The following is an 18,289-nucleotide window of genomic DNA, read 5'->3' as shown; positions in this document are numbered from 1 at the left end:
CAACTCAAAGTACACGAAAGGAACCATACGACTCACGATCTAGAGTTAGGCGCCATAATCTTTGCACTTAAGATATGGAGGCACTATCTCTATGGAGTAAGATTTACCGTGTACACTGATCACAAAAGTCTAAAACACATCTTCGATAAAAAAGAGCTTAACATGCGCCAATGACGTTGGATGGAGACTCTCAACGACTACGATTGCGAGATTGTTTACCATGAAGGCAAAGCCAACGTCGTGGCTGATGCCTTAAGTCGTAAAGAGCACGAAAAGCCAAAAAGAGTCCGAGCTTTACGTCTAGAACTTCAAGTCGATCTTCTCGAACAAATCAAATCTGCCCAAACTCAAAAGATCAATGAAAACCAAATCTCCGATGAAAAACGTAACGGCACCATTGACTCGCTAGTCAAAGGTGACGATGGTATTCTTAGACTCGGCAATAGGATTTGGGTACCAATCGTTGGGGACTTGCGTGAGAAGATTTTAAATGAAGCTCACAAATCCAAATATATGATGCATCCCGGAAGCGACAAAATGTATCATAATCTCAAATCAAACAATTGGTGGAATGGGATGAAAAAGGATGTCGCTTCGCATGTTGCGAAATGTCTAACATGTTTGAAAGTCAAGGCTGAACACCAAAAGCCATCGGGATTGGTCCACCCGAACTTCCCGTATGGAAGTGGGAGTTAATCACTATGGATTTCATTACCAAACTCTCTAAAACGACTCGTCAACATAATGCTATTTGGGTAATTTTGGACCGCTTAACAAAGTCTGCACACTTCATACCCATCAATGAATCGTACTCAATGGATAGACTAGCGCGTATTTATGTGAACAACATCGTTGCTTTGCACGGGGTACCGCTGTCTATAATTTCTGATCGAGACAGTCGTTTCACATCTCATTTTTGGAAAAGCTTCTAACAAGCCTTACGCACAAAGCTTAACCTTAGCACTGCCTATCATCCGCAAACTGATGGGAAAAGAGAAAGGACGATTCAAATGTTGGAAGACATGCTTCGGGCTAGTGTGATTGACTTAGGTGGAAGTTGGGATGACCACTTACCCCTAATGGAATTCTCGTATAACAATAGCTATCACACAAGTATTCAAGCCGCACCATTCGAGGCGTTATATGGTCGTAAGTGTAGAACACCCGTGTGTTGGTCTGAAACCGGAAACCATCAATTATCTGGACCCGAGATAGTCCAAGAAACCACCGACAAAATCCTTCAAATCCGAGAACGACTTAAGACGGCACGTGATCGCCAAAAGAGTTACGCTGATGTCCGTCGTAAGCCGTTGGTGTTTAAAGTTGGTGACAAAGTTCTATTGAAAGTCTCGCCCTGGAGAGGCGTTGTTCGCTTCGGTATGAAAGTAAAATTAAGCCCTCGATTCGTTGGACCTTTCGAGGTACTCGAACGAATTGGTACTGTTGCATACCGATTGCGACTACCCGAGGAAATGCAAGGGATACACGATGTATTCCATGTTTCGAATCTGCGTAAATGTTTAACCGATGAATCTTTAGCTATGCCATTAAAAGACGTCGAAGTAAATGAAACTTAAAATTCATAGAACGTCCAATTCAAATAGAGTTTCGAAAACAAAGAAAGTAAAAAGAAGAACATTGAAAATTGTGAAAGTTAAATGGGACTCACGAAAAGGACCCGAATATATATGGGAACTGGAATTGGAAATGAGAAAGAAATACCCCCACTTGTTCTTGTAAAGCAATCTCGAGGACGAGATTTATTTCAAGGTGGGGAGGATGTAACACTATGAAAATTTTGAGTTCAAAATGTCAATTATCCAAAAGTCTAGGGACCCAATTCGTCAAAATCCAAACCCAAGGGTTAAAAGTTAAAATTCTGTTTTCCTAACCCATCGCGATACGCGATGGATGAGAAGAGAAACCCATCACGTATCGCGATGGGTTGTCTGACAATTTGATACGTGAGCTGCCACGTGGCCACACGTGGCACGTCGCCCGCCACATGTCAACACGTGGCACACCGCCTGCCACGTGGCAGACCTACGTTGTGACTGGCCAGGGCTACGTCGCCATACGCGACGGGTGCCCAGGAGGCCGTCGCGTACCGCGATGGGTCTTCAGATTTGATCTATAAATAGCAAGGTCGGGATCTCATTCCAAGCATCCCAAAATCTGCTCTCAACATTCTCTCTAACATCTTACTAGCCCTTATATCATACCTCGAAGTTCGTGCCATAATTCCTCGATAAACGTGTCCTGATTCTCGATTTCCGTGCCGGCGTTTCCACGAAGTTCGTGCCACCCTCCACCCATATATTGATCAAGAAGGTGTTTGTGATACCTTGACGTCAAGATGATGAACCTCGTAAGGCGTGCCGACCAGTGGTAAAAGATTGGTGTTATCGTTGGTGTGCAAAAAGAAAGGTGACGAGGAAGAAGGTTGATCAAGAAAGGCAAAGCGGCATTGGAGTGCTGCTCGGGTTGTTAGGGTTTCTAAACGCCAACAAGGTAGGCGTAACGCCAATGAATAAAATAATAAAATATTATAAAATGCTTAAACCTTAAGTCGAGGTTATACTCGATATCTCAATAAAAAAAACATAACAAAGAAAAGAACAAAAGATAAGAATATGAATATTGATAAATATATATATATGTGTGTAAGTATATATTCTTTGTTATGAAAATATTATTTAAGCAATAAATAACTATTCTTAAATAATAAAGAAAAAGAATACGTTTCTTAGAGAAGAAGAAACGTCGGGTTTTACAAATAAACTAAAGGTTTATAAATTACTTTCTAACTAAAGGTTTTAAAGTAAAAGAGATTTTGAACTAAAGGTTCATCGAGGTAAAGTTTATAAAATAAGACTAGAGGTCTTAAGCCGGATTGTACATCCGACTAACAATTGGTTATACTCGTACTATAGGTGCGAGATAGCAACGGGAAAGACCCTCGGACGGTGCTGAAGCCGATCCAAATTGAAAAGGTGAATACGCCCCAAAGATTTACAACTTGTTTTCAAACGAGTCAACGTGTTATATGAAAAACTTTTCATGAGACTAAGTGTCTTTAAAACATTTATAAACAAGGGTATAAATACTAGCCTCAGACTATCTTGTACGTTTGTCTGGATCCTTACATATGTGGTGGGCACACCACACCTGGTCACAATTACGCTCACCTGCGGAGAGTATGACCTTGTGTACTCGTATAGACACTCAACTAGTCGAACGCTGCGGTGTTTCGCTGGGGGAACCGAGTATAAAGACTTGAGTTTATAAATTGTATTGTTTTAACTTGATTATTACTAAGCCACGTTGGGCCGGGACCTACGTAGTCTCGAGGGGTGATTAAGTAAAGAAAATTATTTTTAGCATCAGCATATTCACCAGCATTCGTTGCTGACGTAGTTTCTTACATTTTGCAGGTGACCAAAATTAGCACTTGGAGTGACGAAGTCCAATGGATATCCGATGGCTCGGATTTGTTTTGTATAAAATTAAAATACTAAAATGGTGGTTTGTAATTAAAAACAATTAATACCTTTTGTTATAACTTAAATGGGTATTTTATAATCCCGTCTTTTGTAATATTACACTTTAAGCCCACAAGTTTATAAAAGTCTTCCGCTATTAAACGTAACTCTGATTTAATTACACTTGTGGTACCAACATAGTTGTCATATGTCTAGGCCGTGGTTTGGGGTGTGACAAAAGTAATTCACATAAAACGAAGCGAGAACAAGTCGGCGGATGCTCTTAGCAAGCTGGCTTCAACGAACTTTGAGCACTTTGCTAAAGACATCCGCATTGAAATACTGGACCGCCCATCTGTCCTGCAACATCAAGTTTTGGTAATCCAAACCGGAGTGGAATCTTGGATGACACCCATCATAACATACTTGTCATCAGGAGCCCTCCCGGAAGGAAAAGTCGCGGCCCGGAAGATAAAACACAAAGCCTTGAACTATCAACTGCATGACGGTGTTTATTACCGACGTTCCTTCCTCGGTCCACTACTTCGATGTGTGGATGCCTAGGACGCGAACTATTTAATCAGAGAAGTTCATGAAGGCATCTGTGATCTTCACGCAGACCCGCGCATGGTCGTAGCAAAATTAAATAGTGCCGGATATTATTGTCCAGGAATGCATTTGGACGCTATGCATGAAATCAGAAAGTGTGATTCATGCCAACGTCATGCTCCTAACACGCTACGACCAAAGAATGAGCTGGTTCCAGTCACTTCAGCTTGGCCGTTCCAGAATTAGGCTATCGACATAATAGGACCTTTCCCAGAAGCCCCGGGACGTGTCAAATTCTTAATAGTAGCCATCGACTACTTCACGAAGTGGGTGGAAGCCAAACCGGTTGCTTCCATAGCAGCAAAAAGTGTTAAGAAATTCCTGTGGGAATTCATAATATGCCGGTTTGGTCTTCCGTTGGAACTCGTTAGTGATAACGGTACTCAATTCGCGGACGGTGGGCTACATGAATGGTTGAAAGAATTGCAGATATCTCAAATTTTCACATTCGTAGCCCACCCGCAAGCAAACGGTCAGGTTGAGAGAACCAACCGGACAATCAAGGAAGAAATCAAAGCAAGGTTAGGAACTAAACGGACGGGTTGGGTTGACGAATTGCCCCACGTACTCTGGGCCTTCAACACCCAAAAGAATTCTAGTAATTCTGAAACCCCCTTTAGTTTAACCTACGACACAGAGGCCATGATTCCGGCCGAGATTGGGATTCCATCCGCAAGAGTTTTACTGATCGATGACAATGATTATGAACTCTGGATGAATCTCGACCTCCTCGAGGAGAGGAGGGAACTAGCATCGATCCGCGAGCACAATTACAAACGCCAACTGCAAAAGTATTATAACTCGCGGGTCCAGAAATATGAGTTCGATGCGGGAGATTTTGTCTTTTGCAACAATGAAGCCTCCAGGCAAGAGCCTCGGGGCAAGTTGGCCCCGACTTGGGAAGGATCTTACAAAGTTAGACAAGTGTTATCTAAAGGTGCCTATAAGTTAGAAAAGTTGGACGGGACTGAGACCCTAGAACTTGGAATGGGGCCCAATTGAAGAAATATTACATATAGTACGTTTTCCCCTTTTTCTGGCCTACGTGCCTAATTAGATATTCACAAATTATGTAATTTCATTTTTTGTAATTCGGCTTATGCCTCATATATGGAAAATTTATTTCAGTAATTTATGACATGTATTGTTATATAATCCTTTATTGACAAACAAAGAAGATCCTACAAACACTTATATTATGAGGAATAAGACAAAGTGTACCGGATGAAAAAAAGAGTTCTTTATATATTCAAAGGGGATTACAACAAAGTTACAAAATTATGAAAACAAGAAAAATCTATCAACGACGCCACATCTTCATGTTCCGCGTTCTTGCCTTCCGCGTCGTCTGAATCTTCCTCCCCAAGGTCAAGGAGATCCTTCAGTTGTTCAATACTATCCTCCTTGTTCGCAAGATCAGATATCTGCTCCGCCAAATAAAACTTCAAAGTATCAAAATCTTTTGTTTTCTGGATGAGGACGACAACAGTATCTTGGCCAGTCAAAACATATTCTTCCGGAAAGCTTGGATTCCGAAGCAAATTTATAGCCTTCCTGGAAGCCTAGCTGACGGCCAGCTTGCTTGGATGCTTTCAGGAGGATAGCAACACAGTTCCCAAGTTCATCACTCGCCCGGACATCAACGATGACCTGTTGGAATAGTAAAAAATAAGTAATTTCGAAGTACTTAGATTATTTACAACAAAACAGGATACGTACCTTGGGGATTCGTTCCGCCAGCAACCATTTCTTGTCCGCCTTAGCGCGAACAAGCTCCATCTTATGACCGGCACACTCCAAGGCCTGATCTCGGCTCTTGGTAGCAAGGTCAGACAAACGCTTGTCTTTGGCTGCCGATTCAGCCTAAAGAGTCTTTATTAAATCGGCCTGTTCATCCAATTGCTTTTGGAGAACAACCTTGGCTTCCTCGGCGGCGGAACGAGCGGTTCTCTCAGCTTCTAGCGCTTGGCGCCTTTCTCTGGTCTCATTTATAGCCTCAAGCGCTTCTTCCTTAACATCGGACGCTGAAGCCGCCAGTTCGTCCCACTCCTCATTCATCGCCAACCATTCTCGGGTTATTTCCTGATTGGTAGAAATAGTATTCGCCATATGATAAGAGTGAGTTTAATAACTCTTGGCGAATACGGCGACGTTGTCGCTCCCTCTCAGCGGGAGGAAGGCTTTCCTGCAGATACTCAAAACATACATCCACATCGCGGAACTTTGAGTCTTGATGTAAAGACCAATGGGGATGATGTGGGGAAGGGTCTTCCTCATGAAGAGATGGAGAAGTTTGAGGTCCATAGGCAAATGTGCTCACACCTCCCTGATATCTGAAGCGATGAACATTAAAGGAAGGTGACATACTGATGTGATCAGTATCATCAACTTCCTTATTCTTCAACGGAGAATCACCCGCTACAAAAATGGGATCTTTGGCAGTATTAGGAGGAGGAGATGATGGCGGGGGTGGCACTGTTGAGCTCTTTAGACCTGAAACATCTTCAGAGAAATCCTTCAGGGCCACTGAAAAATGTTAACAATGGATCAGATATACATTTTATCCATAACAATCGATAAATTGGAAGAACATTAAACTTACCCAAGGAAGTGTCTTCCGAATCAAGTTGATGTAGGCGCATCTCCAAGTCAGCAGTAGGCTTTCACTTTTTTGACTTCTTTGACGGAACAGCCTTAGTAGGATGAACCTTGCGTTTACCAGCCGCTTTGGAAACACCCGCATCAACAGCTTGATGCTCACCTTCAGGGATGACGTCATCAGCAGTTGGACGGCTACCCTCAGCAGTATCGTCCGCATCATCGTCACCCGTAGCAGATGGATTCTTGCTATGTTTCCGGGTCAAACCTGCAGTCGAATGCACGACCTTAGTTGAAAAACTTCCTTCGCAGAGTGATGACTCCTCACTAGACGAAAAGTGTACAATCACCCCGCTGGAAGTAATAGCAGTCACGGGTCGAGGTTGTAAAATGCCCTCACCTTTTTGAATGGATTCTTGAACATAATCCTCACTTTTAGCATACATCGCTTCGGAAACCACAGGTTCCGAAAGAAACGCGGTGAGAAATAGGAAGTTGACACTGGTGCATTCCAAAAAGGGCACATCCCTTGGATCGATTGGGCGGTGAACCATCATACCCCCTTTCATGGTCCAACAGGGTATCGAAGGCGGAACCCTCACCTGTACAAATAATAATAAAAGTCAGAAATCAGACATTTATTAAAGAGGGAGTAGAAGTAACACCAGGCTTACTCTTGTTGGTCTTCTTATAATAAGGCTCCAAGTCAGGGAATGGCCACAGACGGCTCATCTTCGCACTCACCATCGCCCCTTCGTGGATAGGGCGCATGGGAGTTGGCGTGGCGGTCAAAGTCATAAACCACGGAAGACCCTCATCAGTAGCGGCCGGAACCACTGGCATGGTGTCCTCCGCCTTGTGATGAGCCATTGCGAAAGGAACAACATCCTCCCGGTTCCAAAATTTTTTTGGCTTCCAGCCATGAAGTCTACGAATCCATTCCGTACCTATAACTTTCTTCCCGGTGGAAGCAAAGCTATACCACCCATCGCGGAGGGTCATCTTGTAGAAAACAGCAAACATGCCAACAGATGGTTCAAAATCGCGAGCTTGACAATAGAATTCGAAGTGTCGAATTCTCAACATCCCAAAAGGATGGAGTTGTGATATGTGAATCCCATAGGTTGTCAAGATCGACTGGACAAATCTCATCACCGGAATCCGGAAGTTTCTCGTCGTAATTTGGTCAACATACACAACCATTTTCTTCGGGGGTGGACTGGTGGCAATGGAACCACTAGCTGGACGCTCTGGATCCTACTCAGATGCCAGACCATGCACATTAACAACATCGTCATAATCCTTCTTCTTAAGGTTCACAACGACCTCGTGAATGGCAGGAACACTCTTCTTATCCACAGCCATCAGATTAATATGTTTGGTCAGAAATAAGAAGGAAATAAATCTCAGAAGGTTCAAGTTTTGAAGATTTGAGAGCGAAAGAGTTTGGAAGAGATAAAAGTAAAATGGAAACCACGAGTGATCTATTTATACTCATCACAATTAATGTGACTGATGGAGTGTTAGAGGAGAGAGAAATTGCGGACCGTCAGATGGTTGACACGTCAGGCGGGAGATTCAAGAAAGTGCGAACAGGCTGTCAAATGCGTCATACACGTCTTATCAGTTGTCCCTTAAAAGTTTCTCTCTCCGCCACGTCATCACGATTATCTAACTTCCAAAATTTCAAATTTCAAAAATATCTTCTAAAGATATTATCAAACAAGCAGTATAATATTCTCATATGAGACAAAAAGTTTTCTTTCATTAAGTAATATAAAGATAGTTACAAAAAAGATGGAGGAACAATTACAAAATGTTAAACACCTAAACCTATCCTATGGGTTTGAGGCTGCCATGTCTTCCGGAGCTTTGGTTTAGGAACAATTACAAAAGATGGAGGAACAATTACAAAATGTTAAACACCTAAAAGTTTTCTGAAGTATCCTCAGATGAGTCGTCCTCAGACTCATCACCTAGATAGTTCCTCAACTGCTGCACGCCATCAGTGGCTGAAGCGAACTCCGGGAGCATATTTTGTAGCGGAAAGATCAGGCCATCATGTTCCTTGATCCGCATATCACGCTCCTGCTTGACGTCAAGGCCATGAAGCGGATGATCTCTGAAAGAACGATTACTTTGAGCATAGGTCATCCCTTCATTAAAACCTTTCACACGTCCAAGCTGGGAAGAGGCAGTCATCAAGTTAGCAAAGCTATCAATCATCTAAGGACCCCTTGATATGACGGATGACCTGGCAAAATAAAAAGATATTTGTTTAATTATCAAGGCATGAAGTGTATAGTAGACTACAAATGAGAAAAACTTACAGAATCAAGCTCCCGAGTGAGAAACCACTGACGGTCTTGCTCCGCACGTTCGGTTCTCTCTCGGAGTTCTTGAGACTCCTCAGCCGTTTGCTGCTTCTCGCTAAGGGCCGCAATGGCACGGGTTTCCACCTCTTCGCGAGCTTGCAAAAGGGAGTCATAGGCAGCTTGTATCTCAGCAGCGCTTTTGTCTTTAAGCTTAACCTGCTCCCTTTGCAACTTCAGCTCCGCCTCAAGTTCTTGGATTCGGTTACCTTGCAGGGTCACTTGATTATCCAGAACTGAGTTTGTCTCTTGAGCCCGTGCCAAATCATCTTTCTTCTTTTTTGCCTCAGCGCGGGCAGCTTCATGAAGGGAATTCTGTTTCTCACAAGCTTCATTCCATTGACGGGCAGCGGTAGCATTCTGAACAATGTTAAGTCAGAACTAGGTGGGCAAATAATCCGGTTAACCGAACCGACCCGAAAATCGAACCGGTTTAAAACCGATTATGTAAAAATCGGTTTGTAATTTTCGCCACCAATACCGGTTCCAAACCGGTTAACCAAACCGAAACCGACCAAAACCCGAACCGAAACCGTTCAAAACCCGAACCAAAACTGATCGTAACTGGTAAAAAAGCCGGTTACAACCCAAACCGAAGCCGATCATAAACCGGATTTGACTTTTGTTGACAAACCCGAACCAGTTTGTGCAACTCTAGTCAGAACTAACATCACATTGGAGATGCTCTAAGAATTATTGGTGTTCCAGAGTTTCATTTAATAATAAAAAAAAAAAACAAAATGGATATTCTAGAGTTTCATTAAAGAAAAGAAAATACCAACTCAACTAAAACAACGTAGTCCGACCAGAGAAAATAAAACGCAACTCAAGGGACTGTCTTTTCAAAAATAATAAGTTCAAATTCCCGCGGCTGGTTTCAAACACACCGGCCACCATTGAAAGTTTCAGATCCCGCCACCGATGACGTCACTTCACGATTCCGAGCCTAAAAACACTATGACGACTTCGATTTACAGCCGTAAAGAGAAGTCACTCGGTGTCTTATGCTCCAAGTATTCATTCATTCATTCATTCATTTATTATTAGTTTTTTGATATTGTTTTATTTTAACCTAATGTAATGAATTGAGATTGATATGTTATTAGTTTTTTGAGGCTGTATAATCGAGACGGTGTCGATTCGATCGGGCTGGACAACGCGGCGAGTCAATTAGGTTTTTTTAGCTTTTTATTTAGTTTTTATAATTACAAGTGATTAAGTTGAAAGATATTGATTTGGTGTTGGAAATATATATAGGTGTTGAGAGGCGGAGGATTTACGATATTGTCAACATATTGGAGAGTGTCGGGGTAAGGAGTTTGTATAGGCGTTTAAACGTGTAAACGAACTGGCGATGGGAAGTTTGTTTATGTTTGTTTGTTTAGTTAGATGAATGAATGTGGACACGTGTTTTGTTCGTTTGTTTATGCTCGTGAATGTTTGTTTATATTTGTTCAGTGATATGTTTGTGTTCGTGTTCGTTTGGTTTGTTCGTTTTTAAAAGTTGGTAATAAATGGGGGGTTTAGGGTTAAATGAATGAACGTGAACGGATTTTTTGTTTGTTTATGCTTGTTTATGTTTGTTCAGTGATATGCTCCTGTTCATGTTCTTTGTTCATTTTCAGATATTGGTATTAAATAGGGGGTTTAGGGTTAAATGAATGAACGCGAACGGATTTTTTGTTCATTTTATTAAATGAATGAACGTGAACACGTGTTTTGTTTGTTTATTTATGTTCGTGAACGTTGGTTTATGTTTGTTCAGTTATGTTGGTTTATGTTTGTTTGATGATATGTTCGTGTTTGTGTTCGGTTAATGTTAAACAGATGAACACTAACATGGGTTCACTCATGTTTGCTTGGTTTGTTAATTTTTAAAAATTGGTACTAAATAGGGGATTTATGGTTAAATGAATGAACGTGAATTGACTTTTTTGTTCATTTATTTAAACGAATGAATGTGTACACGTGTTTTGTTTGTTTATTTATGTTCATGAACACTCTTCTATGTTTATTCGATGATATGTTCGTGTTTGTGTTCGGTTAACATTAAACGGACGGACATTGACATGCCCCTGTTCATGTTTGTTCGGTTTGTTTACAGGCCTAAATTTGTGCATTTTCAAAAATTGGATCTGAAAAGGGGATTCAGGGTTTATGTTCGTTTATTTAGTTAAGCAAATGAACATGAACAAAATTAGTTGCTTATTTAATTAAATGAACATGAACAAAATTGGATCTGAAAAGGGGATTCAGGGTTTATGTTTGTTTGATTATATGTTTGTGTTCGGTTAAACTTAAACAAAAGAACACAGACATGCATCCGTTTAGTTCGTTACTTGCCTAAATTTGTGCATTTTCAAAAGTTGGATCTGAGTAGGGGATTTAGGGTTTATGTTTGTTAAATTTTCAGGTTTTGACAAGGAGAGCAAAGAATCAGTATACTTGGAGGGGTTTTAGTGCAATTCCTTATGCCTTAGAAGAGCTTAGGGTACTTGCTAACTTATGCTAGATTTTCTTTATAATTATGGTTTGATATTATTGTTAAACCATTAAGATGAACGATTGAATGTTGATGTTTTGTACATGTGTTTGCTTGTAGAAACAGACGTCTAACGAGTACCTTAGAGTCTTACCAATCCGCAGCTTTGGAACCGTAAGTTGTCCTGTTACAAGAACTCTTGAAAGTTTGTTGACAGTAGTGTAGTATTGTAGATGGATGGTGAATATGATGATGGTTTTTGTTTACCAGATTGTAAATGAGAACGATTCTCGTGGGACTACTAATTCAAACAACTCATATACTGACAAGTATACCAAATCATCTGGTTCATCTAAGAGCGGTAAGTTGATTTCTGTTTTGGTTTATAAAAAGGGTTCAGTTTATTATAATATTTTTTCAATTAGTCAATTATATACATTGCAATCATAGCTAAGGTTCCATTTTTCATTTGTAGAAAATAACAGGAAGGAAAAATCACTTGGACTTTTGACACAGAATTTCATCAAGCTATTCATCACTTCTAACGTGAGTGAGCCCGCTAGTCAAAATCGTCTTTCATGGTACTTAAACTAAAGCAATCAATCTTTTCTTAATATATTTCAGGCAGATTTAATCACTTTGGACACTGCTGCAACAGCCTTGTTGGGTGATGTGCATGATCCAACAGCCATGCGAAGTAATTTCATTTTCTATTTGATTCCTTGAATTATTAATGTGATACTAGTTAGACTCATGCTCACATTCTATGTATGTGTGCAGCAAAAGTCAGGCGTTTATATGACATTGCAAATGTCTTTTCATCCATGGATCTTCTTGAGAAGGTAATTTATACCTTTATACTGTAAAAATCCTTCATTTATACATAATACAACTATACAAGTCAGTGTGTCTAAAATGTTTTCTATCTTTTTATTGAAGACACGTCATCCTGAAAGTGGGAAACCATCATTTAGATGGTTGGGATTCAAAGGACACCCAAAGACTAAATCTGAAACTGTAGATACAAACAACTCAAAAAGAAGAGATTTTGGAACTGATATTACAAACCGTGATGATTTGAAAAGAAACCGAATGGATTCTTTGTCTGATTGGAGCTCAAAAGAAGTGACTGTGGCAATGCATGGGAATCTTGGAAATGTGAAGATCGAGTATGATGAGAATGTTACAACGCAGATCCAGCCTGCACGCAGTTCAAAGGAATTTGTTTTTGGCCCGTTCACGCCAGCCATTGCACAAAAGTCAGGAGCTTCTGGAAACAAAAAGTTAAAGCAGGCTCAGGATTGGGAGAACTTGGCTGATACTTATCGCCCTCAGTATCGCAATGCAGGTAAATTGCTGAATCATAAATATGGTAAAATGGGCTGGTCGGGATGTGAAACACACTTGGTGACCCATAAGACTTTTTATCCAAAGTATTTTGTGAATGTTTATTTTGTCAAATATGATTACAAAAGGTATAATCTTTTGTTAATAGTTCAGTTTTATGGATAAAGTTACTTATGAAATTTATGCATTGAAAATACACTTTGAGTGACTTTTGTCCGCCCTTTATAGTTAACTTTTTTTAAACCTATTTAACCTGTTACTCTGTTAGTCATAGGGGCCTGCATAAAACCAAATTAACCGGCCAATAACCGAAGTAACCAAGTTGGTATAGCCGAAACCTAACCAAAATCGATGGGTTGGTTTCAAATTTTTGTTTTTTTGAAAACCGAAATTAGCAGGCCCGTAACCAGTTATGGTTATTTTTATTTTCATAACCAACAAACTTGAACCGATTCACAGTTTAGTAAACCACAGTTAACCAACCTGACCTACTAACTTTAACCCATCCACAATCGAAGATTTAGTAAAACTATTCAAGCCTAAATGTCTAAAAGCAATTTATTAAGTGTTTAAAAAATTTTAAGCCTAAAATTTAAAGCTCAATTACCATGTTTTGGGCTATTTTATTCACATTTTATAACCAGTTCTAGTTAATGGTTAACCGAATCTAATAAACTTTTTAAAACCAATTATCCATAACCGATGGTTACCATTCTCCGGTTAACCTTTTGTTCGGTTATGGTTACTGTTTTGGGCCAAAACCGAAACATAAGACATTTATAAATAAATGTGTTTAAATAAGTTTATACAAGTGATAGTTTAATATGATATTATGGTTGATCATATTACAGCTTTAAGCGACATGTTTGGACACTACGTTGAAGCATGGAAATCATGGCACGTCGAAGCCGATGAGAAGAAGCAGGTACAATCAGTATCTTGAATCTTGATGTGATTTTCAAAAGTAGGCTGTTTGTTGTGGAAGAGAGATGATGACTAGTGACTTTTTGTGGGGGTGCATATAGCCTCAATGCACCGATTTAGGTACGCTTTTAGGTTGGTCTAGTTACCAGAATATGTGACCGAGTTTGTAAACTTGCTTCATAGTTTGAGGATTCTTTCTGTTGTGACATTACTCATTTTGTTACCGAATTGGTAATACTGCAAAATGACGGTTTGGCTGTTCGACATCTTTCTTTCGCTTATTCTCAGAGTTTAGATTCTAAGCAGTTGTTTTGAATTTAGAAGTGAAGATCTCTTAAAACTATTTGAGGAAAGCATACTGCACCCAACCAAGCAAACGGTTTGAGCTCGCCAACCCGGTTGCAGTTCAAACCGGTTTGGTTCAAGACCAGCTCGTTGGTTTGTGACCAGTTCGAATCCTCGTTTCCTCAAACCGGTTTGAATCTGACTCAACTTGAACACATGCCAAAAAAACAGTTTTCTTGTCCTAAACTGGTTTCAACCTGTTCTGAACCGGTTTGAGCGGGCTGAACATTCTTGCCTCTAACCCGGTTTAAATCTCGATCTGGTTTCTACTAAACCGGTTTTGACCGTGCCTTGACCAACGGACGTAACTGAGAGGGAAGTAACTCATCAGTAAACTCAAATATTATCCTTATATTAATAAGAGAATTTTATTTAATAGATCAAGTTTTAAATGTCTCACAAAAGTTTCTTAACCCTTTTGTTTCTCTAAAATCATTCTGTTGTACTGTAGCTTTTATCTATATAGATGTTAATATTATTATGAAATGACTTTTAAAAGAACATATATATAAAGATGAAGAAAATTTTCACTAAATAATAATCAAGTTTTATAAACTGCAAGTGCTCACTTTAAGGAAACTTGAAAATCTCAATTTTTTTTTCAAAAGCTAGATTCATATAGAAGTGGGCAAATAAACCGGTTAACTGGCCCGACCTGAAAACCGAGCCGAAACCGAATCGGTTTGAAATCGATTATGTAGAAACCGGTTTGAAACCGATAGTTCGGGATCGGTTTGTAACTTTCTCCAACAAAACCGGTTAACCGAACCGAAACCGGCGAAAATCGGTGAAAACCCGAACCAAAACCGATGTGTCATGATCAAGAAACCGGTTTCAACCCGAACCGAAACTGATCATCCCGGTTTTGACTTTTTTTGACCAAACGAACCGGTTTTAACCCAAAGCGGTTTTGAGTTTTAAACCGGTTTGTGCACCTCTAGATTCATATGGATAATCCAATAAAATTACCTATCCATAAGTCATAAGTTACAACCTTTTGACTTATGGAACTTTTCCACTTACATATTAAGCAATCGCAAACACCTTTTTAACTTTTTAATAAGTTATAAGGTATAAGGAGGCAAAAATAAGGAATCCCGAACACCCGTTAAGCATATTTAAGTGTTATTTAGTTAAAAAAAAAGTTATCCAAAATCAAAGATCATGGTTTGCAAGGTGGTGGTTAAAGACTTTTCATGAATCATTCTTATTAACACTTAATTGATTGTCATGAGTGTTCAACTTCCATAGATATAGTGACATTTTGATTGTGATGTATAGCACATTAGACAAAAACATTGTAGTGCTAATACATATCACATTTTATAAATTTGTAAAGGTGATCACTATTTTGTTTCACTAGAAATGAAAATTAACTATCTTGATTTATGATTAATGAAATTCACTATTTTGATTAGTTATACGTGAATATATAATCACTAACTTACTAATAGTGAGAAGCGTATAAAAGTAATCGTATTTTTCTTTTCTTTAAAACGACTGACTTATACACCATCTAAACCTACTACTAAGACCAAATGTAGTGATAGTAGAGGTTAGTTAACAAAAAGTACCGTTACTTCCCTGCTACGTATGCATGCTACGTATGCAGAGGTTGATTAACTGATTAACCAATTAAGCTCTTAAATGGGTGTATCAGTTTAACCAAAAAACAAATATTTTTTTTAATAAAAATGTAAGTGAGCTATTTTGATTGGTTGGATATGTAGTTGGTTCCACAATTTGAAACCCTTTGTCACGGTTAATGCAGTGGCACCTAGAGGTGGACAAAAAAACTGGTCATCCAAACCGACCTGAAAATCAAATCGAAACGAACCAATTTGAAACCAATGTAGAAACCAATTTGGAACCAATCGTAACCGTAGGTTCGGAACCGATTTATAATTCTCTCTACCAGAACCGGCTAAAAACCGTTTGTAACCCGAACCGGAACCGATCGTAAACCAGCCAAGAAACCAGCTTTAACCCGAAACGAAACTGACTATACACCAGTTTAGACTTTTGTTGACCAAACCGAGAACCATTTTAGAGTTTGTAATCGGTTTGTGCACCTTTAGTGACACCTGGACACGCATTCACTACTCTGACGTCCCCAGTTCTTCATACATATCGATGACGTGGCAGTGAGTTAACGTCGTTATATCGATATACTTACCTAATTTACAACTTTACCCCCTAAACATTTCCAAAACCAACTATTCTATTTATAGTATTATCACTATCAGTACATAAATATAAAAACCTAAACTCTACACGCACACACACACCAACTGTACTTCCTTCTTGAAACCCATTTCACCTTCTTCTTCAACCCAAACATGGAAGAACCAGACAACAATGAACAACAACCCATCAATCCAACCCAAACCCACTTCCCAAATCACTTAATAACCTACTCTCGTAATTAATAATCTCATCCCACCAAAACCCTAACCCCCAATTCAATCTCATTCAATTCCATTACGATATCCTCAATTTACCCGATTCTTTACTGTTAGAAATCATTTCAAGACTACCCTTGAAGTCAATTTTCAAATTCAATTGCGTCTCCAAACACTGGAAAACCCTCATTTCCAAGATTCTATCTTTCTCGTTCGGGTCAACCCGTTTCACAGTTCCGGATCTTGTACAAGTAAGTCTACGTCTCCAAGTTCAAAGACGTCCTTGATCGCTTTCGCCCCGAGGTCTATAACGCCCCGAATGGACCGAATCGAATGAATTTGCCCGTGTTGTTTTTATCGAGTTTCGAAGAGCAGCAGCAGTCGGATCAGTTTAAGGTATTGGGGATTAGTAATGGGTTGGTGTTGTGTAGCTTATTAGGCCCGTTTACTTATTACGTTTGTGACCCGATTACTAGACAGTTCGTTACGTTACCGACCCGTAGGGATAAGTCGTTGGTTAACCATTTGTTGTTTTTCGGGGAAGGGTTGGTTACGCGGGTTAACGAGGATAATGTTGTCACCGGGTTTAGTGTTGTCACCGTCGAGTTGCTTAAGTTTCGGACGAGTTATCTTAGTTTGCAGATGTTTAGTTCGGATACCGGGAAATGGGTTGGGTATAAGTTGCCTTGTGGGCATTCGATTGGACTTATGAAACGCGGTGGTGGGCCGATTCGTTTTAACGGGTGTTTGCATTGGTTTGTTTATGATCATGGGATGGTTGCGTTTGATCCGTATAAAGATCCGAAGTCTTGTCGGCTTATTCAGTTCCCGGAAGGGAGGGAAGTGGATAATGAGTATAAACATGACGGGCTTTATCGGTTATGTGACGAGTGTTGTGGAAAGCTTCGGTTTTTTGAGGTGGCGGTTGATTGTTATTCGTTTTACTGTTTTCGTATGTGGGATATGAAGGATTACGAGAAAGGAGAGTGGTGTTCTGCGTTTTGGGTGACTCGTAGTGATCTTTCGTCGTCGGATCCCGAGTTGAACGGTTGGTTAACGAAGGCTACGTTTCTCCCGTTATGTTTCCACCCGTTGGATCTTGACGTTGTGTATTTGCGGTGTGTAGAGCTTGCGTGTGTTGTGTCGTATAGTATTCGGAATAAAAGTCTTGATGTTGTGGCGAAACCGGTTGGTGTTGTGAATGACTTGTCGTGGCGTGTGGTGATCCCGAGGTGGCCTACACCGGTTCCAATACCGCCGGTTCCGAAGAAGGTTGTTAAGCCGAAAGCTGTACATCGTCTTCGTCCGTTTAGGATTCATACGCGGTTCTATACGATGTGTTCTCAACCGGTGAGTTTCTTTTACTATTGTTGTTCTTTGTTGGTGTTGTGAAACTGCATAAAAAGTGGTATGTTTTATTTTTTTTATATTAATAAGCCTAGTAAACATGTTAATGTTTGTATCAACTATGATGTTTCCTGTTAAGTGTAATGCTTGTTGTTGATTTCTTGGTAATGTTTTGTATCGAGTTTTAGCAAATCGTGATCATCGAGTTATGCTCTATATTTGAACACTGTTGAATTAGTAGATTATATTGTTTTGTTTGTTTCATGTTGTATATGGGTTCATTTGGCGTACCTGAAATTAGTCAACAGGTCAAAACGGGTAACCATTTTGAAACATGTTAAGTTAAAATGAATCTAAATGGGTTAGCACCAGCCGTGGCCA

The 18,289-nt window shown here is 39.9% G+C and overlaps 1 protein-coding gene and 1 pseudogene across 2 annotated transcripts; both read left to right on the top strand.

The window, feature by feature from the left end:
- Positions 1 to 9,982: 9,982 nt before the first annotated feature.
- LOC143550132 (E2F transcription factor-like E2FF) lies at positions 9,983 to 14,052 on the top strand. Of its 2 annotated transcripts, XM_077040840.1 has the most exons (11): positions 9,983 to 10,074; positions 10,168 to 10,235; positions 10,319 to 10,371; positions 11,475 to 11,552; positions 11,664 to 11,717; positions 11,814 to 11,904; positions 12,019 to 12,089; positions 12,168 to 12,240; positions 12,324 to 12,385; positions 12,483 to 12,891; positions 13,742 to 14,052. In XM_077040840.1, the coding sequence occupies exons 1-11, from the start codon at positions 9,983 to 9,985 to the stop codon at positions 13,831 to 13,833; spliced, it is 1,143 nt and encodes a 380-aa protein (XP_076896955.1). In that variant the 3' UTR covers positions 13,834 to 14,052. The 2 variants fall into 2 exon arrangements, with proteins under 2 accessions (XP_076896955.1, XP_076896954.1); XM_077040839.1 differs by lacking the exon at positions 13,742 to 14,052 and having other exon boundaries at positions 12,483 to 13,412.
- A 2,586-nt stretch (positions 14,053 to 16,638) lies between these two features.
- On the top strand, positions 16,639 to 18,046 carry LOC143550130 (putative F-box/kelch-repeat protein At1g15680; annotated as a pseudogene).
- Positions 18,047 to 18,289: the final 243 nt, after the last annotated feature.

Source organism: Bidens hawaiensis, unplaced genomic scaffold (assembly GCF_021521415.1).
Source record: "Bidens hawaiensis isolate Kalapana, Puna unplaced genomic scaffold, B.hawaiensis_p1.1 tig00015926_1, whole genome shotgun sequence".
Taxonomy (NCBI): domain Eukaryota; kingdom Viridiplantae; phylum Streptophyta; class Magnoliopsida; order Asterales; family Asteraceae; genus Bidens; species Bidens hawaiensis.
This window is presented reverse-complemented; position numbering and strand designations above follow the sequence as displayed.

What these genes read in the sequence shown, in the direction of transcription:
- LOC143550132 (XM_077040839.1), top strand. Translation starts at nt 9,983, where the DNA reads ATGACGTCACTTCACGATTCCGAGCCTAAAAACACTATGACGACTTCG. An exon ending in ATCTGGTTCATCTAAGAGCG is followed by an intron (nt 11,905 to 12,018) that starts GTAAGTTGATTT and finishes TTTCATTTGTAG; the next exon opens with AAAATAACAGGAAGGAAAAA. An exon ending in TGATCCAACAGCCATGCGAA is followed by an intron (nt 12,241 to 12,323) that starts GTAATTTCATTT and finishes GTATGTGTGCAG; the next exon opens with CAAAAGTCAGGCGTTTATAT.